This window comes from Schistocerca gregaria, chromosome 6 (assembly GCF_023897955.1).
Source record: "Schistocerca gregaria isolate iqSchGreg1 chromosome 6, iqSchGreg1.2, whole genome shotgun sequence".
In the NCBI taxonomy this organism is placed as follows: domain Eukaryota; kingdom Metazoa; phylum Arthropoda; class Insecta; order Orthoptera; family Acrididae; genus Schistocerca; species Schistocerca gregaria.
Window position 1 is genome coordinate 46,640,539 of NC_064925.1, and position 27,518 is coordinate 46,668,056.

Consider the following 27,518-nt stretch of genomic DNA (forward strand, 5'->3'; position numbering starts at 1 on the left):
ACAACATAAATTTATACAACATGTTCTCACATACAAGAATGCACCACAAAATGTACTGGAGAATGATGAATACAAATTATACTGAAACAGAACCATCATAACAGATAAAAACATCACATAACAAACCTGACATCATACTCCCCAATAAAAAGAAGAAATTAACAACTAATCAAAATATCAATACCCAATACATCAAATATACAAAAGAAAACAGGAGAAAAAATTGAAAATACATCCAACTGGCTGAGGAAGTCGAGGATATGTGGCATCAGGATAAAGTTGACATTATACCAATTATACTATGAACTACAGGAGTCATACCACAGAATATCCACCAGTACATCAATGCAATACAGCTACATCCAAACTTGTATATACAACTACAGAAATCTTTAATTATTGATACATGTTCAATTACCCGAAAGTTCCTAAATGCAATGTAACACATACCGTACAGTTAAAAGGAAGTCACGCTTGATCAAGGTCCTCGTCACTTTCTACTTCTGACCAGACATAACGTCTGAGATAAGAAAAAAATAATAATAATGTCTGTAAGTAATCAGGTGTATTACATAAAATAACAAGTGACAAAATATGTGAATCCACATTCCGTTTCTTTTCCTTAAAGCTGTTCCAACTCAAGTTATGAGGTATCAATGTCTTTATAACAGCAGAAGAGCAGCAATGTGATTCACACTTCCTGTCAAAAAACAACTGAAGATTCACAAGATAGATTCATTGTTCATCTTCCATTTCAGGAAGAGCTGAGTTTGTTATGCAGTTCTCTCCACAATGAACCCAAATGCTTCTCTTAAACTAGCAAGACAATCAAAGATTGTGGAAAGCTACACAGAGTTTATAAGAAAGTGGGAAGTTTTAAGTCATATGGTGATATTAGTCATGCCACATGCAATTTCATATAACATGCCACATCAGCTATCTCTTACGAAACCCATCTCAACTACTAAAGGAAGAGTAATGTTTGTTTGTCTTGCCAAGTTGAATACGAATTTGTCACTCAATAGTCTTCCAATGGTAGGACCAACCATGAAATACTGTTTGTACTCTGCATGATTATACTTCAACGTGCAACGCATTGCCTTCACAGTAGACACGGAGAATATGTATAGACACATTCTGGTAGTAATTGAAGATCGCACTTTCCCTTTTTTTTTCTGTTTTGTTTTAGGGCGCACAACTACAATGGTCATTAGCGCCCTGACTAAGTTAGGAATACACCGCGAGGAACAAGGTTAAGACAGCAACTAAAAGGAACAACACTATAAAAGAAATATTAACAGGCATAGGATTAAAAAAAAAAAACAACAGCATAATCAAACATCCTTAGACATGTGTGTCAAGTTGATAAAACTAAGTACACAAAGAGCTGCTCCTGGGTCATCCACTGAAATGGCATCCAGAGTACATGGCAGGCCAAGATCAAGACGCAGTGCAGTAAAATCTGGACAGGACGTTAAAATTTGGTGGACCATCAGCAATTGCCCACATGGACAGCACGGCGCCGGCGCAGCCGTCAGCAGATGGCGATGGTTGAACCCGCAGTGTCCAATTCATAGCCGGGCCAAAACGACCTCCTCCCACCAAGAAGGACGTGAGGAGGATGTCCAAGCTACGGGAAGAGGTTTCAAGGCCCGAAGCTTGTTGTCCATAAGTGCAGCCCAATCGGCACGCCACAGTGATAAAACGCGCCGACAAATGACCCTGCTACAATCTGATGAAGGGACACAACAAGAAGCTGTCCAAGGATGGAGAACCGCAGCCTTGGCTGCGGCATCTGCAGCTTCGTTTCCAGGGATACCGACATGGCCAGGAACCCACATAAAGCTAACTGGAGACCCGTCGTCCACCAGCTGCTGAAGAGAGCGTTAGATCCGGTGCACGAAAGGGTGAACTGGATACCGATCACTGAGGCTCTGGATGGCACTCAGAAAATCAGAGCAGATGACATAAGCAGAATGTCGGTGGTGGCAGATGTAAAGAACAGCCTGGTAGAGGGCAAAGAGCTCAGCTGTGAAAACTGAACAATGGCCATGTAGCCAGTATTTGAAACTTTGTGCCCCAACAATGAAAGAACACCCGACCCCGTCATTGGTCTTAGAGCAATCTGTATAAATGAACATCATATTAATGAACTTTGAATGAAGTTCGACAAAACAGGAATGGTATACCGAACAGGGGGTAACGTCCTTTGGGAGTGAGCTGAGATCAAGGTGTACACAAACCTGAGCTTGGAGCCAAGGTATGGTTTGGCTCTCTCCCACTCTAAAGGTTGCAGGGTGCAGGGAGTGAATAATCAAGATGATGAAGAAGGCGACGAAAGCTAACTCCAGGGGGTAGCAGGGCAGAGACATACAACCCATATTGATGGTCGAGAGAGTCGTCAAGGAAGGAACGATACGTTGGGTAGTCAGGCTTTGACAGTAGCCGACAGGCATAACAACAAAGCAGTATATCGTGCCGGTAGATGAGTGGCAATTCACCGGCTTCAGCATGAAGACTCTCAAAGGGACTAGTATAAAATGCTCCGATCGCAAGACGTACACCCCGATGTTGTATGGAGTTGAGGCGGCGTAAGATGGACGGCCGTGCAGAGGAGTATTTGAAGCTTCCATAATCCAACTTGGAGTGGACGATTGACTGATATAGATGAAGTAGGACAGTTCGATCTGCTCCCTGCAACATACTTCTCAGAACACGGAGCACATTTAGAAAATGGGTACAACTGGCAGCCAAATATGATACATGTGGAGACCAGCTAAGTTTCCTGTCAAATGTAAGATCTAAAAATTTTGTTGTCTCCACGAATGGGAGAGCAACGGGACCGACTCTTAAGGATGGTGGGTGGAAGTCTTTGTAGCGCCAGAAGTTAATACAGATCGTCGACTTGGCAGAAAACTGGAGACATTGGCAACACTCCAAGAGTAAAGATGGTCAAGAGAATGCTAAAGACAGCGTTCCAGCAAACATGTATGCTGCACACTACAATAGATGGTAAAATCGTCCACGCAAAGGGAGCCTGATACATCAGCTGGGAGGCAATCAATTATTGGATTGATCACTATGGCAAAGAGAGCGATTTCAAAACTGAGCCCTGTGGCACCCCATTCTCCTGGCGAAAGGTGTCTGACACAACAGAACCTACACATACCCTGAACTGTCGATCCATTAAGAAGGAACGAATAAAAAGAGGGAGGCGACCGCGAAAGCCCCACGTATGCATGGTGCGGAAATGCCCGCCCTCCAATAGGTGTCGTAATCCTTCTCCAAACCAAAGAACACAGCTGTGGTCGGGCGCTTCCACAAGTAGTTATTCATAATGAAGGTCGACAAGGTAACCAGGTGGTCAACAGCAGAGCGGCACCTACGAAATCCACATTGTACATTGGTAAGTAGGCTTCGAGATTAGAGCAGCCAAACCAACCAAGAGTTAACCATTCGCTCCATCACCTTACAGACACAGCTGGTAAGCGAGATGGGTCGATAACTGGAAGGCAAGTGCTTGTCCCTCCCCGGCTTAGGAATCGGTACAACAATAGACTCGCGCCAGCATGCAGGAAAATGTTCCTCAATCCAGATGCGATTGTAAGTACGAAGACGGAAACCTTTACCCGCAGGAGAAAGGTTCTTCAGCATCTGAATATGTATAGAATCAGGCCCTGGAGCTGAAGACCGTGACCAGACAAGTGCATTTTCGGGTTTCCGCCCAGTGAATGGGGCATTGTAACTTTCACGATTCGAGGAGTGGAAGTTAGGTGGCCGAGCCTCCTCTCCCTGTTTTCAGGGGAGCAAGGCAGGGTTGCAATGAGCGGAGCTAGAAAACTCTGCAAAAAAGCAGCCGAAGGCATTGGAGACACCCTCAAACGCCACAAGGACGTCATTCAAGTCCTTCAAGCCAGAAACTGGTGAGTAGACCTTAGTGGCAGATAGCCGGTTCAGGCTACCCCAGACAACAGAAGAAGTAAAACTGTTTAAGGAGCTTGTGAAAGCAGCCCAGCTGGCTTTCATGCTTTCTTTAATAACCAGACGACACTGCGCACATAATAGTTTGTAATTATTACATTCGCCACTGTAGGGTGGCATTTAAAGGTGCGTAAAGCACATCGACGAGCACGTTAAGTGTCTCTACATGCTGCGGTCCACCAGGGGACCGTTACGCGACTTGGAGTAGAAGTAGTGTGAGGGATGGAATATTCAGCAGCAGTGAGAATGACTTCCATGAGGTGTGCGACCTGACTATCGCAGCTTGTGAAGGTTTATCCTGAAAGGTCGCCATGGAAGAGAAGAGCCCCCAGTTTGCTTTGGGAATGTTCATAGTAGTTGAGCACGGAGGGGGGGTATGATGCAGGAGATGGATAACACATGGGAAGTGGTCGCTCGAATATGTATCAGAAAGCGCATACTACTCAAACCGGCGTGCAAGTTGGGTAGTACATATAGAGAGGTCTAACTGGGAATAGGTGTGAGAGGTGTCAAAGGAAAGTAGGGGCGCCAGTATTGAGGCAGATAAGATTTAGCTGGTTGAAAACGTTTGCTAACAGGGAGCCCCACGGACAGGATGCTGGAGAGCCCCAAAGAGGATGGTGAGCATTGAAGTCTCCAGTTAACAAAAATGATGCAGGGAGCTGAGCAATAATTTGCAGCATATCTGCCCTTGTAACAGCAGACGATGGAGTGTAAACGGTACAAATGGAAAATGTAAAACTGGGGAGAGTAATGCGGATGGCAACTGCCTGCAGGCCGGTGTGCAATGTGATGGGATCATAGTAGATATCATCCCGGACCAGCAACATAAGCCCTCCATGAGCCGGAATACCTACCACAGGGGGTAGGCCAAAACGCACAGAGGTGTAGTGTGCCAACACAATGTGATTGCATGGGCGTAGCTTCATTTCCTGGAGGGCTATGACAAGCGGACGGTGCAAGCAGAGCAGCAATTTCAAGTCCTCTCGGTTGGAGCGAAAGCTGCGAATATTCCAGTGAATAAATGCCATCGTGAGAAGAAGACGATGCAAGAAGGGGCCACCTCGAAGGCCGCTGAGGGCCCGGCATTGAGCAAGCACTGCCACCGCTAGCAGTAGGCGGACAGTCATCGTCCATTTGTTCTATAGGTTCATCGGCCATCTTGTTAAGATGGCCGGCAGGGGAAGCTTCCTCTGCTGGTGAACGGACAGATGTTTAGCTACCTGCGGTGCGGTCAGGCGAAACGGATGACAGCCTGGGGCTGCAACCGCTGGGTGGCGCAGGAGAAGAAGTGCGCCGTGGTGGGGAAGGAGAACTGTGTCTCCTATGAGCCTTCTTGAAAGGCCGTTTTGTGGAAGTATTGGTTGATGGCTGGGAATTCGAGGTACGTAAGAAGTCTGCACGAGACTGTTCCTTCTTGAAGGCCCATCCATCGGACTTCTGGGTCTTCGTTTTGGCAGAAGCTGATTAAGGTGCTTGTGTCTTAGGGGTGATGGGAGGAAGAGGAGACGTCGACCGGGCGATCTTAGCACTGGCTGAACAGATGACCGTAGTGCTGAAGGTCAGATCGCATGCCTGCATCGCCACCTCCTTGTAGTCCAAGGAGAGGTGAGGACAGTACTTTATTTCCCCGCTAGGAGCAGCATGGGCTTCCTACTAGCAAATAGCTTGCAAGCAGCCGAGGTGGAGACTTTCTCTTTGACCCAAATTTCTTGGATACAGCATTCTTCCTTGTAGATGGGACAGTCGAGGGAGGACGCTGCATGGTCACCCTGACAGTTCACACAACGAGCAGATGGAGGTGGACAGTCACCCTCATGGGCATCCCTGCCACAAGTCACACATTTAACCACATTGGAACAATACTGGCGCGTGTGATTAAAACAGTGACACTGGTATCAGCGCGTAGGTGTCGGGACATAGGTGGGAACAGAAATAACCTCGTAGCCTGCTTTGATGCGCAACAGCAGCTGAACACTATCAGAGGTCAAGAAAAGTGTCCAGGTCGGTACAAGGTCATTGTTGACCTTTTTCATGAACCTATGGACAGCAATCACGCCCTGCTCAGCGAGGAAATACTGAATCTCCTCGTCAGTCAATCCATTGAGAGTCTAGTATATACCACACAATGAGACGAATTTAATGTGCGGTGAGCCTCCACCTGGACAGGGAATGTGTTCAGGGGTGTGGCCCGAAGCAATTTTTGTGGCTGAAAGGTGCTCTCAGTTTCTAGTAACAAGGTACCATTACGCAACCTGGTACAAGACTTGACCGATCCTGCTATGGCATTTACGCCCTTCTGGATAACTAAAGGGTTGACAGAGGAAAAATCCTTTCCGTCCTCAGATTGAGAAACTACGAGGAACTGTGGGGCAGGCGGTAGTACTTTTGTCACTGGTGCCTGGTCAAGTTTTCGTTTGTGGGCAGAAGTCAAGAGAGAAAAGAAGAGATATCCATTGCAGAGTAATCCCCCATGATTGCCAGCATCTCCAATGGCGCGTTCCTTCCTTGTGGGGACCCAATCAGAGGGCACTCCCACCTTAGGTGATTGTTCACACCTCAGGTCACACCTTCCGAGAAACAGATGGAGGAACCAATCAACATAGAAGGTATCAGCTCCGTCAATCACCCCTCCCTGGGCCTGGACTTTACCAGGGGGTACGTGCGTGACTTACTTGTCTACCCAGGGTGGAGAATTATGCATAACCCGTCACCAGCAAAGCGTGCGAATGTGTGGTTCAGCCTTCAGTCAAGGACAGGGGGAAAGAAAGGACAGACTGTCTAGCGGCACGGAGAAGGAGGGGCGGCACGGAGAAGGAGGTTGCACGGAGGAGGCGGCGGCACGGAAAAGGAGGCAAGGAGAAGAGTAAGGAAGACAGTGAGATGGACAAGAACAAAGAAAGGAAGCAAACAAAGGAAGGAAGAAACCAGAAGTGAAAAACCAAAATGACTGCAAATAGGTCGTGGAACCATCTGTCTCCGGACGCAGGTGCTAAGTACCTTTTATGACAGGCAGGAGTACCTCAGGCCTATTCTAACCCCCGGACCCACAGGTGGGCCACTTTCCAGTGAATATTGTGGAGGAGTGAGATCTGCATCACTTCAGAAATACACAATGACTTGTGGCCCCTTCCCTCCAGCACAGTGTCTATTATGATTAGCTCACGAACAGAGTGAGCAGAGTGAGGCAGCAAAATTCTCACTAATCATTTCAATGTGGACCACTGTGTCTCATGTTGTGATACAGGAAGGCCAGAAATCGAGCTCCAGCAAGATCCTGAAGACATCGATCAGAAGTGGATATTCACTATGGAAATAGTACAGAAACAGTGCCATGCTATTCAAAAGTATTCCCTCAGTGGAGCAAGAAACACAACTACTTTCACTGCATGATTATGGTTGAGGATATTAGAACTTAAGTTTTATTCTAGCATCCAGCTGATGATCATTTTAAAATTGCAAACAATATCAAACCTAATATCCACAGTTTCAAAAAACACTTACTACTGTGTGCCACAGCAGACATTTTTATCCTTTTGGATTAATTAGTCCCATTGTGATTACATTAAGGATATTTTTGCAATGTCTATGGCTGCATAAGTTAATGTGGAATGAGCCCTTGCCCTCGGAGTTGCATTCCTTGTGGCAGACACCATACAGTCGAATACTTATGACAGGCACCATGCACATTGATCATACAGTCATTGCAGGAGGGACACCTATCAGCATACAGAAGTCAGTACAAGATCTGTATGATTCTCAAAAGATTTATAATTTGATTCTATTTCCTGAATCAGAGACCTATCTGAATATTACTGGAAGCAAATCCCAAAAAGCATAAGTAGCTACACACATACTTTTACTTCACTCAGCACAATCTGTGATACATGAGCTACCAAACAGGAAATTAGTTTTATTGAATTATTTAGCTACATGTGTTAAAATCTTCACAAACAGAGACAAGGCGACTTCTCTATCAAAAACACAAGATATCTGTTTAACAGCCACAAAAATATTCTATGAAGATTTATTGAAGTGTGTCTGGCTATGATAATAGCAAGAAGTGTGACTCTGCTATCATTTTAGAAAGGTACTTGTTTTGTAGTTGCAATATGTTTGACAACTGTAGCTATCACATCTACAGAGGTGTAACATATCACTTGGGTGGTTGTTGTTGTCGTCGTGTTCAGTCCTGCGACTGGTTTGATGCAGCTCTCCATGCCATTCTATCCTGTGCAAGCTGCTTCATCTCCCAGTACCTACTTTAGCCTACATCCTTCTGAATCTATTAGTGTATTCATCTCTTGGTCTCCCTCTATGATTTTTACCCTCCATGCTGCCCTCCAGTAAGAAAATTTGTGATCCCATGATGCCTCAGAACATGTTCTACCAACCGATCCCTTCTTCTAGTCAAGTTGTGCCACTAATTCCTCTTCTCCCCAATCCTATTCAAATAACTCCCCATTAGTTATGTGACCTACCCATCTAATCTTCAGCATTCTTCTGTAGCGTGAAGTTACATATTTCGCAATGTCTATAGTATCTATGAATGATGGCTGTAGCAATAGGGCCAGTCAGCGAGTTTAAACTTTTGTTCACTTCAGAAATGTTTCTTCTCTTGTGGATGAACTCGGTTGCATATGAATGAAGAATTTCTACAGAGTGGGAGAACAGTAGTTGAAATTATGAGGCTTCACCGTACCTGCTGATTTTTGGTTTATTCCTTGCTACCTCATTCTGGTTCAGTGATGTACCTAGCCTCTAGATCTATGAGCACAGTGACAACTGTCATTACATAGGACACAAACATGCACTTAAGCAGTCATTAGCCAGTATGAAAGTATTGTTTGAGAATTTTTTGGATTGTACACTAGACAATTTTAGTGTGATATTGGACTTGAGGTAACATTTCAGTTAACAGTGTGGACGAAGTTGCAAAGGTTGTGGGGCCAGGAAGGATTGGAGTGCAAAAAACAATCAGAATGAAGTGGAGATGAATAGGATATGTAGAAAGGAGCAGATTAATTAAAATGGGGTTTATTAAGGGCAGTGCACAGAAAGGCTGAAAACACTGGGCTGACAAAATTTGTGAGCACCCTTAGGAGGATGCCAGGAAACTGTGTGGTGTTCATTACATGCCACAAAACCAAACTTGTTTCGCTACTGGTGAAACTCACCCATGCTCTGCCAGTCTCACAGGTGCTTCCCTCTAGTTTCACTCACCTGAGCAATAGGAGGTCGACCTTGCTCCTCAACAGGGCCTGATTGACAAGAAAAGAAATTGCATGTTAATATAAAAATTACATTACCTGCAAAGGTAAAATAAACAGGTTATTCACTAACAATGTTACAATATGACATGATAAAGAACAGAATTATTTCAATCTTTTAATGTGCCTACTGATCAGTGAATAACTGAGCATCTGATCCACTCAATTATGTTCAACAATGAACATTACTAAGCGATTCCAAGAAAGCCAAAACTTTATTCCATTTGGTGGGTGCTATCTGAAGACTGCACAAGGGCAAATAAATGTTTAGTCAACATTTCACATAATTAAGGACCAAATTTTACAATCCTGTAGTAATGTGCTTATTGAAACATACAAATTTATGTTACAGGATTAATTCACTGTGGCTAGAGGAACAGTTAGGAATTGTGTGTATGACTGCATATGCAGCCTCACTCACTGCAGGCATATGCAAACATTACATTCATCAAGTATTTTACAATGAGAGCACTTGTGACTTGCAGGAACTTCACCCCAAATTTCAAATTATCATGAATTTTTCTCAGGGATACCCCACACAAATAGCAAAAATGGTTATCACTTACCACTTTTGCTGTTCATGCAGTCAAAGTGCCACATCAAATAAATAGAATGCAACACTCCTTTCTTTACTTAAAGATGGGTACATACAGCCACAAGAGGGCATGGCAAATAAAGTGGGGTATTTCTCAGGTGTTTTCTTCATAGAGGTGAGGCAGTAAGAACTTTGATGGGTATGGCAAAAGGATGGAGTAGGAAACATAATAGGGTGAGGTGAAACTGTGTGGTGTACCATCTGGTTGGTACCTTACAATGCCAACTTGTGGAATTCAACAAATGGCTCTCTGTTGCTGGTGTATTAAGTGGCCTGAAACAAACTCAGTATAGCTCATCTTTCCTATGACAGACACTGCATAGTTTCATACAAAGGCCCATAACGCTGGACAATTTTCCAGTATTCCTGCATTGCAGAGCCTTCATAGATCACTGCACAGTAGCTTACCAGCCAAACCAGGTCACAAACTCTACATCAACTATCTACTTGGAGTGCCATGGCTATTTTAATAAGAATGCAGCCCTCAATATTGGCGCCACCAGTGCAACCTACACTCTGGGTGCCTACAGCAGTCCTTCTCAGTTGTTACCGACTGAGGGCTGAACTGGAGATTCAAGAATAGTTCTCATAGTAGCAAATATCTTTCAGTGGAATGGGGCATTCTCTATCTTGCCTTCACTAGAAATCTGTTTCATTAGCTGCATGTTGTTACACACAATCTGTGCTGCAATGAAGCTCTATTCCACTTGGCTACTCAGGAACATCTCTCTTTTTGTGCTTTTTTTCATTACTTCTTTGTATCTGGAAAATTATACCTCTGCCTTGTGTCCCATTGCGTAGCCTTGATCACTGTGTCATTCCACCTCACCATCCTCCTTCATTAATCATGCGGCCCGATTCCTATATTATTCTTCCAGGTCTGTGCCTCCTGTATGCCACTGCCATTGCCTCCATGAGGGTGACAGTGGATATATTTTTTGCTGCTGCATAGAAACTTTTCCGCTGAGCACAACAACAACATTGGAATCTGGGATATCACCAGTGCAACTTTTCAGTGTTCACCTAACACTTCAAAGAATGATTCTCATATTAGTGACAAGCTTAGGGCATATATGAAATATTTTTATGTTACTTGGACTAGGAAGCTGCTTCACTTGCACAACATTATCATGTGCCTTATGTGTCACAACAAAGTTCTAACGTTATGGCTATCTGAGCAATATTTCTCTCCTTGTGCATATGACCACGAGTATGGGTGGTAGATAGCAGTTCAGTGCTGGACTCCCAGTACAGAGGTGAGGCATGAATACAAACAGATTGGTCTGGGAACAGACTGTAGCAAATATCTTAATGGGAAATATTTTGCCAACAAAGGGACAGAGAAACTGTACATACATTATCTTTGGATACTTATTATCAGTCATTCTCTCCACGTGTGTGAAAACATTTCTTCTATGGCGACGTGGAAAGGTCAGAATGGGTGAGGAAACTGACTACGCAAGGTTGAGGCCGGGAGTGTTAAGGGAACAAAGGATATACTGCAGGCAGGATTCCCACTTGTGCAGTTCAGAAGGATCCATAATGGCACAGGCTGTCAAGCAATCATTGAAGTGAATGATGTGATGTTGGCAGCTTGCTCTGCAAGAGGGTGGTCCACTTGTTTACTGGCCACAGTTTGTAAGTGGCCTTTCCTGCAGACAGACAGCTTGTTGCTTGTCAGTCCCATGCAGATAGCAGCACAGTGGGTGCAGTTTAGCTTGTGAATCACATGACTGGTTTCACAGGAAACCTTGCCTTTGGTGGGTATGTGATATTTGTGACCTGACGGGAGTAGGTGACAGTGGAAGGATGTATGGGACAGTTCTTGCATTTAGTTCTGTTACAGGGATATGAGCCATGATGTAATGGGTTGGGAGCAGGGTTTGTGTTCAGATGGCCAATTATATTTTCTAAGTTTGGTGGACAGAGCAATACTACAGTGGGAAGGATGGGAAGGATGGTAGGCATGGCATTTCAAATTTCAGAAGACAATGACGGGTATTCAAAACTTTGGTGGAGAATGTAATTCAGTTGTTCCAGTTGTGGTTGGTACTTAGTTATGAGGGGAATGCTCCTCTGTGGAGAGACAGAGAGATTTGGGGGAGACTGCAAATATAAGGCACAGGAGATTTGTTATTGTATGCTTTATTCAGTCCCCCAGTAACTTCGAGGAATAATGCTCATGAACTGCGGGTGGATAAGCTGTATGGAACGAACTTCTAGGTATGGAATGGCTGTCAGTTGTCAAAATGGAGGCATCACTTGTGTTTAGTAGGTTCAATATGGACAGAAGCAGTGAAGAAGCCACCTTTGAAGTGGATGTCAACTACTATGAAGGTGGCTTGTTGGCTCGTGAAGGTCCAGGGGAAGCAAAGGGGGAGAAGCTGTTGAGGTTCAGTGGGATGTGGATAGGGTGTCTTGAATCACAATCCTACTCGCGAGGTGTGCTCAGTGAACCTGAACGAGAGGACGGCTTTAGGATTCTGAGTGTTTAGGATGGATTTTCAATCCATTACCTCATCACGCATATCCATGCAACAGACCTAGCTACAAGACCTGTCCCATACATCCTACCACCACCACCACCACCACCACCACCACCACCTACTGCTCCACCCTGGTCCTATTCACCAGCTGTCCCATCAAGAGCAGGAGTACCTGTGAAACCAGTCATTTTATAAGTAAGTTAAGTTGCAACCATTGTGCTGCATTCTATGATGGCAGGACAACAAACAAGCTGTCTGTCCACATAAAGGGCCACCTACCAACAGGGCAAGAAACAAGTTTGCGGGACACTCAACAAAACATCCTTCATTCCAATTACTGTTTCACTGCCTGAGACATACAGATGATGCCCACAAACACCATCTTTTTCGAAATGTGGAGGTGGGAACCCTCCAGGCAATATATTCTATGCTCCTACGACTCTCCACCTCAGTTATTCACTTTTCTCATATCTCCATACCTTCCTATTCCAGCACTGCTCAGTGCTCAGCCCTCATTCCACCATCGTAGCCAGTCTTCACTTTTCTCCTCACACACACACACACACACACACACACACACACACACACACACACACACACACACACGAATTATGTACCTCATAAGTTATATCCAGTGTCAGGTTAAAGCATAAAATTCTGAACAACCATTTCACTAGTAAAATTTATATTTTACCTCACCACCAATGAAGAACTTATGTCAAAGAAAAAGATGAAAATATATGTGCCACACAAGACAACATTAAAGCGATAACTTCAACATGTAATTAAGCTACTGAGGAAAGCGAAAATCTCACCTGCTAATTCCTCCTCTGCCTGCACTTGTTCTGGCTCCTGCAAAAAAATTAAAAAGCTGAATAACTTTACATAGACCTAATTTAAGTGCAAATCAAAAACCTTGAAACGTGGCAGTGGTATGTTATCTCACTGCACATGCTCATCTAAGTGTTAATAAGTTGGTAAATTAAATATTGATAGCAATTAGGAATCAGGTGCAGTGACAAGTAGATAGATATGGAATTTTATAAATGTGAGATTGATGAAAACAGCATATCGATACAAGTGAGAATCACAAAATATTTCAGTTTTAATTGTGCTTAACAGTATGAATCCACTAGAGCTGCCAGCTGCCACATACAGCAACTGTCGCAGAGTAGGGCAAAGGTGCCCACAAAACGCAAGGAGGCAGGTTGGGAATTCAGATCATAGCTGATGGATGTTTGAAGGCTGGTGTAAGGATACTGCCCATGACCAAAACAGAGGTACAGCATAGTTTTCTGAATTGAACACTCCTCAACTATGACCTGTTGTAGTATTCAAAAGGATCACGGAAGGGGAAATGAATAACAGACATTATAAAATCACAGATCGTAGAGATAGTGATTGGGTCCATCATGGCTACATCTGCTGCTATCGGGCCAGGAATTTTTGAATGGATCTTGGTCCCACAGAGCTATCTGAGGTTGGGCCACACAACAGAAGTGGAAATCGAATTGTTAAAAGAACTAGTAAATTTAATCCAGCCAGTTTTTTGCTGTCCTTAAGGGTGCGACGACACAAAGTGTGCAACTGTTTATAATGAATGTTGTTTGCCATCATAGAATGGTGGTTAAAAACATGGAGAGCACATCTCTGCATGTGAGAAGAGCCCCAACATGGCTCAGTCAAATGAGGGATTGTGACATTGCCCAGTAAAGTTGAAGTGCAAGAATGGAACATTGTTGGCAATGATGATTACATTTGTAAGTGGGGAAATAATGTTTCTCGAAGGGTGACAGGGAGCATTAAATCAACGAAGAGGGCACCTTTCTGACAGGTTCTGGGAGAGCCCCAAGGGGAGCAGCAGAAACAGGTGAGGGAGTTGGCCAGTAAGCTGGAAGCAGACTGTCCAGTGACTTAGGGATGTAAACAGTAGTAATGGAAAAGTCAAGGTGAGGAAGTAAAAGGCAGACAGGAATAGCTAGAAGCTGAGTAGTCAGGATGACTATGAACTTCATCCTTAATAAACAGCATGACTCCACTGCATGGCATGGAAACTTTCCCTGGGTGATGGTGTGAGTTTGGGGGGATGTCAAAGCAGACTGGAAATAAATGAGAGAGTTCAAAGCAAGTTATGAGCATGCAATTTTGTTTCCTGGAAGCAGAAAACAGGTAGAGGCTATGATTCCAAGAGCAGCCATAAATTCTCTTTGTTGATTCAAAGGCCACAAACATGCCACCAAAAAGAGTGCCATGATAAGAAAGGGAAAAAGGGGATAAAAATGGAGAGGTGTCACCTCAGTGGCTATCGAGTGGCAGCTTTCGAAGGCTCACTGGAGCAGGTCACAGAGGCTGGAGAATCCACCTATGAGGTCTACAGATGTGTTGGCATTCTCATTCTGTCCATCCATGGAATTCACAGCAGAAAAATGGCTGGAGATGCATACCAGCAACAAGGATGTCAGTCAGCCAAGGGTATCATGTCACAACACCACCAAGGAGGATCTCCAAGCGGATAAATAAGCAGATCATTTGCCTTTCTGTTTGGCAGAGGAAGACTCAAATGTTTGTTGGCTGGAGGAACATGGAAAGATTTCATGGTAGTGTTCATTCTATCCTTCCTGGCCTGTCAATTGTGTAGCAGATGATTTTCTCCTGTGAGGCATAAGTTATTGGCTTGTTTGCACAGGAGGAGCAGGCCGAGACGCAGAGCGAGGCCGAGGCCGAGACGCAGAGCGAGGCCGAGGCCGAGACGCAGAGCGAGGCCGAGGCCGAGACGCAGAGCGAGGCCGAGGCCGAGACGCAGAGCGAGGCCGAGGCCGAGACGCAGAGCGAGGCCGAGGCCGAGACGCAGAGCGAGGCCGAGGCCGAGACGCAGAGCGAGGCCGAGGCGGAGACGCAGAGCGAGGCCGAGGCGGAGACGCAGAGCGAGGCCGAGGCGGAGACGCAGAGCGAGGCGGAGACGCAGAGCGAGGCCGAGGCGGAGACGCAGAGCGAGGCCGAGGCGGAGACGCAGAGCGAGGCCGAGGCGGAGACGCAGAGCGAGGCCGAGGCGGAGACGCAGAGCGAGGCCGAGGCGGAGACGCAGAGCGAGGCCGAGGCGGAGACGCAGAGCGAGGCCGAGGCGGAGACGCAGAGCGAGGCCGAGGCGGAGACGCAGAGCGAGGCGGAGACGCAGAGCGAGGCGGAGACGCAGAGCGAGGCGGAGACGCAGAGCGAGGCGGAGACGCAGAGCGAGGCGGAGACGCAGAGCGAGGCGGAGACGCAGAGCGAGGCGGAGACGCAGAGCGAGGCGGAGACGCAGAGCGAGGCGGAGACGCAGAGCGAGGCGGAGACGCAGAGCGAGGCGGAGACGCAGAGCGAGGCGGAGACGCAGAGCGAGGCGGAGACGCAGAGCGAGGCGGAGACGCAGAGCGAGGCGGAGACGCAGAGCGAGGCGGAGACGCAGAGCGAGGCGGAGACGCAGAGCGAGGCGGAGACGCAGAGCGAGGCGGAGACGCAGAGCGAGGCGGAGACGCAGAGCGAGGCGGAGACGCAGAGCGAGGCGGAGACGCAGAGCGAGGCGGAGACGCAGAGCGAGGCGGAGACGCAGAGCGAGGCGGAGACGCAGAGCGAGGCGGAGACGCAGAGCGAGGCGGAGACGCAGAGCGAGGCGGAGACGCAGAGCGAGGCGGAGACGCAGAGCGAGGCGGAGACGCAGAGCGAGGCGGAGACGCAGAGCGAGGCGGAGACGCAGAGCGAGGCGGAGACGCAGAGCGAGGCGGAGACGCAGAGCGAGGCGGAGACGCAGAGCGAGGCGGAGACGCAGAGCGAGGCGGAGACGCAGAGCGAGGCGGAGACGCAGAGCGAGGCGGAGACGCAGAGCGAGGCGGAGACGCAGAGCGAGGCGGAGACGCAGAGCGAGGCGGAGACGCAGAGCTTGGTTGGTTAGTTGATTGGGGTTGAAGGACCAAACAGCAAAGTCATCAGTCCCTTGTTACAAAGGCGGTCAGTTCCGACCGAGTGACAGCTCAGAAGAGTCAAAAACGATAAAAGGTAAAAAGGTAAAAGGGTAAAAAGGGTAAAAAGGGTAAAAAGGGTAAAAAGGGTAAAAAGGGTAAAAAGGGTAAAAAGGGTAAAAAGGGTAAAAAGGGTAAAAAGGGTAAAAAGGGTAAAAAGGGTAAAAAGGGTAAAAAGGGTAAAAAGGGTAAAAAGGGTAAAAAGGGTAAAAAGGGTAAAAAGGGTAAAAAGGGTAAAAAGGGTAAAAAGGGTAAAAAGGGTAAAAAGGGTAAAAAGGGTAAAAAGGGTAAAAAGGGTAAAAAGGGTAAAAAGGGTAAAAAGGGTAAAAAGGGTAAAAAGGGTAAAAAGGGTAAAAAGGGTAAAAAGGGTAAAAAGGGTAAAAAGGGTAAAAAGGGTAAAAAGGGTAAAAAGGGTAAAAAGGGTAAAAAGGGTAAAAAGGGTAAAAAGGGTAAAAAGGGTAAAAAGGGTAAAAAGGGTAAAAAGGGTAAAAAGGGTAAAAAGGGTAAAAAGGGTAAAAAGGGTAAAAAGGGTAAAAAGGGTAAAAAGGGTAAAAAGGGTAAAAAGGGTAAAAAGGGTAAAAAGGGTAAAAAGGGTAAAAAGGGTAAAAAGGGTAAAAAGGGTAAAAAGGGTAAAAAGGGTAAAAAGGGTAAAAAGGGTAAAAAGGGTAAAAAGGGTAAAAAGGGTAAAAAGGGTAAAAAGGGTAAAAAGGGTAAAAAGGGTAAAAAGGGTAAAAAGGGTAAAAAGGGTAAAAAGGGTAAAAAGGGTAAAAAGGGTAAAAAGGGTAAAAAGGGTAAAAAGGGTAAAAAGGGTAAAAAGGGTAAAAAGGGTAAAAAGGGTAAAAAGGGTAAAAAGGGTAAAAAGGGTAAAAAGGGTAAAAAGGGTAAAAAGGGTAAAAAGGGTAAAAAGGGTAAAAAGGGTAAAAAGGGTAAAAAGGGTAAAAAGGGTAAAAAGGGTAAAAAGGGTAAAAAGGGTAAAAAGGGTAAAAAGGGTAAAAAGGGTAAAAAGGGTAAAAAGGGTAAAAAGGGTAAAAAGGGTAAAAAGGGTAAAAAGGGTAAAAAGGGTAAAAAGGGTAAAAAGGGTAAAAAGGGTAAAAAGGGTAAAAGGGTAAAAGGGTAAAAGGGTAAAAGGGTAAAAGGGTAAAAGGGTAAAAGGGTAAAAGGGTAAAAAGGTAAAAAGGTAAAAAGGTAAAAAGGTAAAAAGGTAAAAAAGGTAAAAAGGTAAAAAGGTAAAAGGTAAAAGGCTAAAAAGTGCAGTTGTGTCGTCAATGATAAAAACACAAGGAGGGAAGTCAGTAAATGGGCAACCTCAAGAGATGAAGTATTCCACCTGTGATGCAGTACAAGCAAGACCACATGGTATTTAAAAGCGTTCAATCGCCAGAGTGTAAAAGGGCGGATTGTAAAAGGGATTAAACAAACCTAAAAGGCGATAAAAACAGTAAAAGGGAAAAAAGAAGGAACATGGCCATGGAGGGGAGTCAGGAATCTCCAAGCACAGCCTACAGTGGGAGACATCCCAACCCTCACCGCCCTGCCCCTACTCCAGAGGGAGATGAAAATCCTTAAAACTGAGAATAAAAACCACTTTCACGGAGGAAACTGAGAACCAGTTCAACCATCCGGGAATAGTCTGCTAATATTAAGGGTAAAGTGCAGGGAAGTCTGTACTTAGTACGCAGAGCTAAAAGAAGGGGGCATTCCACCAAAATGTGGGCCACTGACTGGAAAGCTCCACAACCACAAAGTGGGGGTGGCTCACCACGCAAAAGAAAACCATGGGCCAGCCTGGTATGGCCGATGCGAAGACGACAGAGGGTGGTTGAGTCCTTTCGCGAGAGGCATAAGGAAGAACGCCATGGGACAGGTGTCACCTTAATCGCACGAAGTTTATTAGACAAGGAGGTAGCCTCCCAGGATGTGGCCCATGATTGCGCAAAGTGGGATTTGAGATGAAGCCGTAAATCCGCCACAGGAGGGGTGACAGGGAATGGGGGGTAAGTGACTGCTCCACCAGCCAAACGATCAGCAAGCTCATTTCCTTGGATGCCCACATGACCAGGGACCCAAAGGAAGCTAACAGAACAAGCAGCATGGTGGAGATCAGCGAGATGGTCATGGATGGAGGAGACCAAGGGATGACGGGAGAAACACTGGTCAAGTGCCTGAAGGCCACTCATTGAGTCTGTACATAACAAAACGCGATTGAGCTTGGACTGTTTAATAAAGGCCAGGGCCCGGGAGACCGCCATCAATTCCGCAGTGAACACCCCACATGCATTTGGCAGGAGATGATTTTCCGTGCCTACAGAGGAGGTGAAGGCATAGCCCACACGATCAGCAGATTTAGAGCCATCAGTATAAAAAACAACAGCATCCCGAAACTCAGATAAAATGCGGCGGAAAAAACAACGGAACACCATCGGGGGAACGGAATCTTTCGGACCTCGGCAGAGATCCATCCGAACTCGGGGCCGAGGAACTAACCAAGGAGGTGTGTTGGGGAGGGAACGTGGGATACAGGAAAAGGAAGGAAGCTGAAAATCACGGCGAAGAGACGCTAGGCGGATCCCAACCGGTAAACCCGCCCGAGGGCGGGAGTCAGGTGGGCGACTTCCTTGGGCAGGGAACAGGATAGAATAGGAAGGATGAGTGGGAGAGGAACGGACAGCGATTGCATACGAAACCAGAAGCTAGGAGCGCCGAACGGAAAGGGGGAGGGATCCCAGCCTCAACCAGGAGACTATCAACAGGGCTAGTCGGGAAGGCACCGATGGCCAAACGGATACCACGATGGTGGACCGGATCCAAGAGGCGCAATGTAGGAGGGGCAGCTGAACCGTAAACTTGACAACCATAGTCCAAGCGAGACAACACTAACGCCCGATAAAGGTGGAGGAGAGGGGAACGGTCAGCACCCCAAGAGGTGTGGGCAAGGAAGCGAAGGACGTTTAGTTTACGGAAACATCCTATCTTCAGGCGTCTGATATGAGGCAGCCAAGTGAGCTTGTTGTCGAAAAGAAGGCCAAGGAAACGAAACTGTGGGACCACAGGTAATCGTTGTGCATTGAGATAGAGCTCTGGATCGGGGTGGACTGTCACACGGCGACAGAAGTGGATCACTCGCGATTTTAAAGGAGAAAACTGAAATCCGTGTGAGATGGTCCATGCAGAGGCACGCCGTATAGCACCCTGGAGCTGCCGCTCTGCAGCGGCCATCGAAGAGGAACTAACCCAAATGCAGAAATCATCCACATACAGAGCAGGAGTGACCAAAGGACCGACGGAGGCCACAAGTCCATCTATAGCAATGAGGAACAGAAGTACACTCAATACGGAACCCTGAGGGATGCCATTCTCCTGGGTTCGCGGAGAACTTAAAACTGTACCAACCCTAACCCTAAACGAACGATGAAACAAGAACTGGCGGATAAAAATCGGGAGTGGGCCCCGAAGACCCCACTCATGATGTGTAAGTAAGATATGATGGCGCCAAGCCGTATCATAGGCCTTGCGAAGGTCGAAAAATACAGCAACCAAATGGCGGCGCTGGGAAAAGGCCTGCCGAACTGCGGATTCCAAGCGAAGTAAATGATCGATCGGAGACCGTCCCTCTCGGAAGCCACACTGGTAAGGGGACAACAGACGCCGAGATTTGAGGACCCAAGTGAGCCGACGGGCTACCATCCGTTCAAGTAACTTACAAACAACGTTCGTCAGACTAATTGGCCGATAGCTGTCGACGAACAGGGGGTTCTTACCGGGCTTAATGACGGGAACCACGATGCTATCCCTCCATTGAGAAGGGAAGTCACCCTGGAGCCAAATACGGTTAAATACCCGGAGAAGATGTCGCTGTTGTGGAGCACTGAGATGTTGAAGCAGTTGGTTATGAATGGAGTCTTTGCCAGGGGCCGTATCATGAGAAGAGGAGAGTGCGGAAAGAAGTTCCCATTCAGTAAAAGCGTCGTTGTATGATTCTGACTGGCAGGGGGTAAAACATAAGGCGGAAGCTTCGGCCTGCTGTTTCTGGGGAAGGAAAGCAGCCGGATAGGAGGCTGATGCCGACGCTGTTGCAAAATGGGTCGCAAGGTGTTCCGCGAGAATCAACGGGTCCGTGCAAAGGCCATCCGGGAGGTGAAGACCCGGGAGGGTAGACTGCCGATGGCAACCTTGGAGAGAGCGAAGTGTAGCCCATACCCGCGACAGAGGGGCAGCAGAACCGAGGGAAGAAACAAAGCGTTCCCAACACATCCGTTTGCTCCGTTTGATTAAGTAACGGGCTTTTGCGCGAAGGCGTTTAAAGGTAATAAGATTGGCAACGGATGGATGCCTCTTAAGGTGTTGCAAAGCTCGACGGCGATCACGGATGGCAACGGCAATGTCCGAACTCCACCAAGGGACCTGCCGGCGGCGAAATGGTCCAGATGAGCGCGGGATAGCAAGGCTAGCAGCGTGAACAATCGCGTCAGACATGTCACGTATGACATCATCAATACCATCCGACAATGAGGGAGAAAAAACGACCTGTGCAGTATACAGAGGCCAATTGGCACGTTGGAAGGACCAACGAGGTGATCTGTCCATGGGGGAGCGGGAAGGGAGCGAGAGAATCAACTGGAAGTGGTCACTATCGCAAAGGTCGTCGTGCGGTGACCATTGTAGGGAAGGGATGAGGGAGGGAGAAGAGAGAGAAAGATCAATGGCAGAAAAGCTACCATGACCGGCACTGAAATGGGTAGGAGAGCCATCGTTAAGAAGGCACAAGTCGTGGTCGGTAATAAACTGGTCAATGAGATGACCCCGACTAGATGGAAATGCACTGCCCCACAAGGGATGATGTGCATTAAAATCGCCAAGTATAAGGAAGGGAGGAGGAAGTTGCTGAAGGAGGGCACTTAAGGAGGCAGGTGTAGGAGTTCTGTCAGGAGGGAGATACAGATTGCAAATTGTGACCCCAGAGTCCAGGTGGATCCTAACAGCAACTGCTTCCAATGTAGTTTGGAGAGGAATCCACGTGCTGGCAATGTCCGTTCGGACCAACGTGCAAACTCCGCCAGACGCCCGTAGGGGGCCGACCCGATTTCGACAGAAAGCACGGAAGCCACGGAGGGTTGGTGAGTGACCACCAGTAAAATGAGTTTCTTGTAGAACCACACAAGCCGCAGAGTAAAACGAAAGAAGGGATTGCAACTCCGGTAGGTGACGGTAATAGCCATTACAGTTCCATTGGATAGCCAAAGAACGACGAGTCAATTGGGGGGTGAACAGGCTAATGTCAGTCATGCCGGTGGGTCACCACCCGTCACCGACAAGGAGGGGGGCGACATCCATGAATAACAGGTCAGAGTCAGGTTGTGAAGATGGGGACGAGACCTCTGGCGACACCAGAGACTACTTGTCCCGGGACTTGTGCTGCTTCTTTCTTTCTGTTTGGGATCGTGGAGGGCTGTGCAACAAAATGGAGCCAGCCACAGCAAGATCGGGAACAGAAAGAGAGCGGGCGATCTGGGGGCCTGCAGACCGTGGTTCTCGTGGTGGCCGCGTGGCAGCAGACCTTTGGCCTGGAAGGGGGATCCCGTGAGGGGCGCCCATGACCGGCAGACGCCGAAGAAGCAGGACACTTCTCCAGCCGGGGAGAGGAAGCGGTGCCCGGAGGGGATGGTGTGGGAACCGCAGGGGGAGGGGGGAGGAAAGGGGTTCGGGACTGGGGTAAGGTATGAGGAGGAGGGGGTGAAGATACTGCTGAAGCATAACTAGTTGTCAGGGTCACTGGATGAAGGCATGTATACTTTTTACGGGCCTCGGTATAGGTGAGACGATCAAGAGTCTTATACTCTTGTATCTTTTTCTCTTTCTGATACACTGGGCAATCCAGTGACCGTGAAGAATGATTCCCACGACAATTTACGCACACAGGAGGGGGAACACAGGAACTTCCCTCATGGAACGGATGTCCACAGTCACCACAGAGGGGGGCCTGCGAACAGCGCGAAGACATGTGGCCAAAACGCAAACACTTGAAACATCGCATAGGTGGGATGTATGGCTTCACGTCACACCGATAGACCATAATCTTGACATTCTCAGGGAGAGTGTCCCCTTCAAAGGCCAAGATAATGCACCAGTGTCAACGCGGTTGTCCTTCGGACCCCTCTGAACCTGCCGAACAAAGTGAACCCCCCGCCGGCTTAGATTGTCCCGAAGTTCTTCATCAGATTGAAGGAGGAGGTCTCTATGGAAAATTACACCTTGCACCATGTTCAAGGACTGGTGTGGGGTAATTGACACAGGAATCGTACCAAGATGGGTACAGGCACGGAGAGCTGCAGACTGGGTAGCTGAAGCGGTTTTAATCAACAGCGACCCAGACCGCATCTTGCTGATAGAGTCCACCTCGCCAAACTTGTCTTCGATCTGTTCAACAAAAAACATAGGTTTCGTATGAGTAAAAGTATCCCCATCAGTTCTGGCGCAAACCAGATAGCGAGGGAAAGGTTTCGCCCCCAGCCGACGAGCCTGGCCCTCCTCCCAGGGGGTAGCCACGGAAGGGAAGGCGGAAGGGGCAGAGGAAGCAGCACGTGAAGAATCTTTTCCAGTCAAAGAGACGGCCGGAGAACGGCCAGAGTTGTGGACTCTTATGCGTTTCATGAGCATAGTGTCCGCCCTGATACCACCCACTCCGATCAGGGGCTCTCCTCATGGGCGCCACCCAGCCACAGCAAGGGCCGTCTGGCACGGCGGCCATTGCTGGGAGTTCCGATGCTCCAGGACGACAAGCAACCACTCCTAGGCTTACATGAGGTGGTCACAGCTCAGGTATCAGACGTGTGATCCCTGTGTTTTCAGGGGGCTCAACCAAAAGGGTACATAGTGACCCCACCACACAGGCTGCCTACCGTGCTGGCTATGGACCCTAGCGTCAAACAACGACGTAAAGGAAACGATGGAATCAATGATGATGGCACACGCTGGAGACACTAGGTAAGGTGCTCTTCCCCAAATGGCTCACACTACGGAAGAAAATTTAGTGATGGAGGTCAAACCCCAGAGGGGACCAGAGAATACCAAAAGGATGAAGGAATTACAGAACAAGGTCAACAGAACCAGGAGAATAGCAGGGCCAACATAAGGAGGGACACCATAAGTAGGGACACCAAGAGAGGGAGAGGAGAGGTCGGAGGGAAGGATGAAGGACAGGAAAGGAGGGGAAGGGAAAGGAAATGCAGCCCGGAAAAAGAAGGAAGGCTGCAATAGCTCGGGGCCCCGTGCTCGCCACGCACGTACTCACGAAAGGACCGCGAGCCCCCTGGGGGGGAGAGGCAGAGCGAGACGGGGGAGCAGAGCGAGACGGGGGAGCAGAGCGAGACGGGGGAGCAGAGCGAGACGGGGGAGCAGAGCGAGACGGGGGAGCAGAGCGAGACGGGGGAGCAGAGCGAGACGGGGGAGCAGAGCGAGACGGGGGAGCAGAGCGAGACGGGGGAGCAGAGCGAGACGGGGGAGCAGAGCGAGACGGGGGAGCAGAGCGAGACGGGGGAGCAGAGCGAGACGGGGGAGCAGAGCGAGACGGGGGAGCAGAGCGAGACGGGGGAGCAGAGCGAGACGGGGGAGCAGAGCGAGACGGGGGAGCAGAGCGAGACGGGGGAGCAGAGCGAGACGGGGGAGCAGAGCGAGACGGGGGAGCAGAGCGAGACGGGGGAGCAGAGCGAGACGGGGGAGCAGAGCGAGACGGGGGAGCAGAGCGAGACGGGGGAGCAGAGCGAGACGGGGGAGCAGAGCGAGACGGGGGAGCAGAGCGAGACGGGGGAGCAGAGCGAGACGGGGGAGCAGAGCGAGACGGGGGAGCAGAGCGAGACGGGGGAGCAGAGCGAGACGGGGGAGCAGAGCGAGACGGGGGAGCAGAGCGAGACGGGGGAGCAGAGCGAGACGGGGGAGCAGAGCGAGACGGGGGAGCAGAGCGAGACGGGGGAGCAGAGCGAGACGGGGGAGCAGAGCGAGACGGGGGAGCAGAGCGAGACGGGGGAGCAGAGCGAGACGGGGGAGCAGAGCGAGACGGGGGAGCAGAGCGAGACGGGGGAGCAGAGCGAGACGGGGGAGCAGAGCGAGACGGGGGAGCAGAGCGAGACGGGGGAGCAGAGCGAGACGGGGGAGCAGAGCGAGACGGGGGAGCAGAGCGAGACGGGGGAGCAGAGCGAGACGGGGGAGCAGAGCGAGACGGGGGAGCAGAGCGAGACGGGGGAGCAGAGCGAGACGGGGGAGCAGAGCGAGACGGGGGAGCAGAGCGAGACGGAGGAGCAGAGCGAGACGGAGGAGCAGAGCGAGACGGAGGAGCAGAGCGAGACGGAGGAGCAGAGCGAGACGGAGGAGCAGAGCGAGACGGAGGAGCAGAGCGAGACGGAGGAGCAGAGCGAGACGGAGGAGCAGAGCGAGACGGAGGAGCAGAGCGAGACGGAGGAGCAGAGCGAGACGGAGGAGCAGAGCGAGACGGAGGAGCAGAGCGAGACGGAGGAGCAGAGCGAGACGGAGGAGCAGAGCGAGACGGAGGAGCAGAGCGAGACGGAGGAGCAGAGCGAGACGGAGGAGCAGAGCGAGACGGAGGAGCAGAGCGAGACGGAGGAGCAGAGCGAGACGGAGGAGCAGAGCGAGACGGAGGAGCAGAGCGAGACGGAGGAGCAGAGCGAGACGGAGGAGCAGAGCGAGACGGAGGAGCAGAGCGAGACGGAGGAGCAGAGCGAGACGGAGGAGCAGAGCGAGACGGAGGAGCAGAGCGAGACGGAGGAGCAGAGCGAGACGGAGGAGCAGAGCGAGACGGAGGAGCAGAGCGAGACGGAGGAGCAGAGCGAGACGGAGGAGCAGAGCGAGACGGAGGAGCAGAGCGAGACGGAGGAGCAGAGCGAGACGGAGGAGCAGAGCGAGACGGAGGAGCAGAGCGAGACGGAGGAGCAGAGCGAGACGGAGGAGCAGAGCGAGACGGAGGAGCAGAGCGAGACGGAGGAGCAGAGCGAGACGGAGGAGCAGAGCGAGACGGAGGAGCAGAGCGAGACGGAGGAGCAGAGCGAGACGGAGGAGCAGAGCGAGACGGAGAAGGCTGCACCAGGACATTAGTGTGTGGTCATAATGATCACACTGGTAACAGTGCAGTGTTTTCAGAATGTGTTGTTTTGCTGATGTTTGACAGAAGCATCTCTCTATGAATTGTGAGAAAAGGTAGTGAAGCCAGGCCCTACTCCAATGGTGTTGACAGAAAAGGAAAATTTGCTGTCTAATATGAAGTTGCATTCAATGATTGTTCACAATTCATAGAAATTTCCATCTTAGATCAGAAAGACCTTTGTAACTCAATATGCTTCATGCCTCAAGCATACCCCCAAATAGTAGCCACTCTGACCATGGGCTCTCCACAAGAGTGTCACCCAGCCACAGCAAGGGCCATCTGACACGACGGCTGCTGCCAGGTTTTCCAATCCTCCGAGTGGGAGATAAAACACTACTTGCCATAAATGTGGAGTGAACAACTGAGGAATCAGGAGTGTGATCCCTGTGTTGTCAGGGGGCTCACCCATATGGGTACATAACAGCCACATCACTCTGGTGACTGAGCAGGATGGAAGGGGGCTACAGAGGGGAAGGGCGAGGGAACGAAGGGGGGGGGGGGGGGGGGGGAGGAATCCACACCACAGATGCCAGGGTGGGAGTTTTTCCTTAAGTGGCTCACACTAAAAAACAGGAAATTTTGAAGTGGAGGTCAAACCTCAAGTGGGGACCTAAACACAAAAAGTATGAATGAACAGGCAAAAGGAACAAAATTGTGAACAATACAGGAAAGCAGGTGGATAGCCAAGCCAATTTGAATCTGAACACTGAGAAAGGAGAAGGAGGGGGCATCGGAGAATGAGCAAGGATAGAGAGGGAGAGGAGGTTGACAAATGCAGGCAGTAAAGAAGAACTGGCTGTATTGCCCCATCTGCACCACGTGTGAAGTCACTAAACAACTGTGAGATCCCAGCGAGGGATCTGACTTTAGTGCATCAGACTGTACCATCAGGTTGCCCATCATAAAATGGCCAACATGCAAAGGTTATATAAAGCAGTGCAGGCATTTTTGTGACATTTGTGAGTCTTGTGGTAAATAATGAGGAATTATAAGACACTGCTAAAATAACCATTTTCTTAATTCAGTAATATGTGCTGCTCACAATATAAACACCCATTTTCTGGTGACTAGCATTAATTTTAATCCAGCTTTTGATACGGTTTGCAATACATAGAATAACCCTAGATTGATTGTGGGAGCACATCTGGAAAACCTGTTGGTGCTTCCTTTAGTGAATGGGAATGGTGCAAGTAAACTTCATGGACTACTTCAAACAATGTTCATGTGCTGATGGCATTACAACTAATTGTATCCTTGCAAGACATAATTATATCTCATCTATTTGCAGAAAATGTTGACCAGTCTGTAGGAACAGAATTTAAATCCCACTGGAGTTTCAAAAGCTTTCTGCCATTAGGAGAGAGATATGCTTTTCTCCAAAATAAAAGCAAATCTGAAATCGTGAAGGCTACAGACCAACATGGCACAGCACATATGGGAATAAACATCAGACTACCAGCAACGCCAAGCACTTTGCCCATTTGAGATGAATCTAGTCCCTGCTAGTGCTGCATTTGTAATGTGCCACTTGCCTGATACTTTGCAGAAATACAGAAAATTCAGACAAGCCATGTGCAGTGAATAAAAAACCTATTATGATGCTCAACATAGTGTTTTGCCCAATTCCCTGAAGGGTTTCCATAGGGCTTCTAGTTGCATATCTGTATCCTGTCATGCTTGTCAAAAATGACACCACACAGAAATAAAACACACAAAATGGAACAAGGTACGATTGTCCTAGTGATATAAAACACAAACACAATGGTATACATCCATCAAGTACATTGTGTTATTGCTCATTTAAGTCATCCCTGGCAAAAACAATTGCTGCTTACAACAGTGGCAATATGGTTTAAAGATAGCAGTGGAACATGAAAAACTTATGCTCTCTCAGTTCATACTCGCAGGCACGATTTATATCTGAAGCACGTGCACAGTGCCTCTGACTTCGCAAATGGCAAAGTATAGCACCCATTCAGGGAACAGATGGAAACATACAAGAAACAAAACAGTGCATCTCTGTTCAAGTAGACTCGTGAA

The 27,518-nt window shown here is 48.5% G+C and overlaps 1 protein-coding gene across 1 annotated transcript in view; it reads left to right on the plus strand.

The window, feature by feature from the left end:
• The window catches only part of LOC126278715 (microtubule-associated protein futsch-like), a 47,821-nt gene extending 22,392 nt beyond the window's left edge, over positions 1-25,429 (plus strand). The window contains exons 3-4 of the mRNA XM_049978989.1: positions 15,019-16,251; positions 23,621-25,429. Of these exons, the coding sequence (XP_049834946.1) occupies positions 15,019-16,251; positions 23,621-25,429 (3,042 nt within the window). The remainder of the gene's footprint in view (positions 1-15,018; positions 16,252-23,620) is intronic.
• Positions 25,430-27,518: the final 2,089 nt, after the last annotated feature.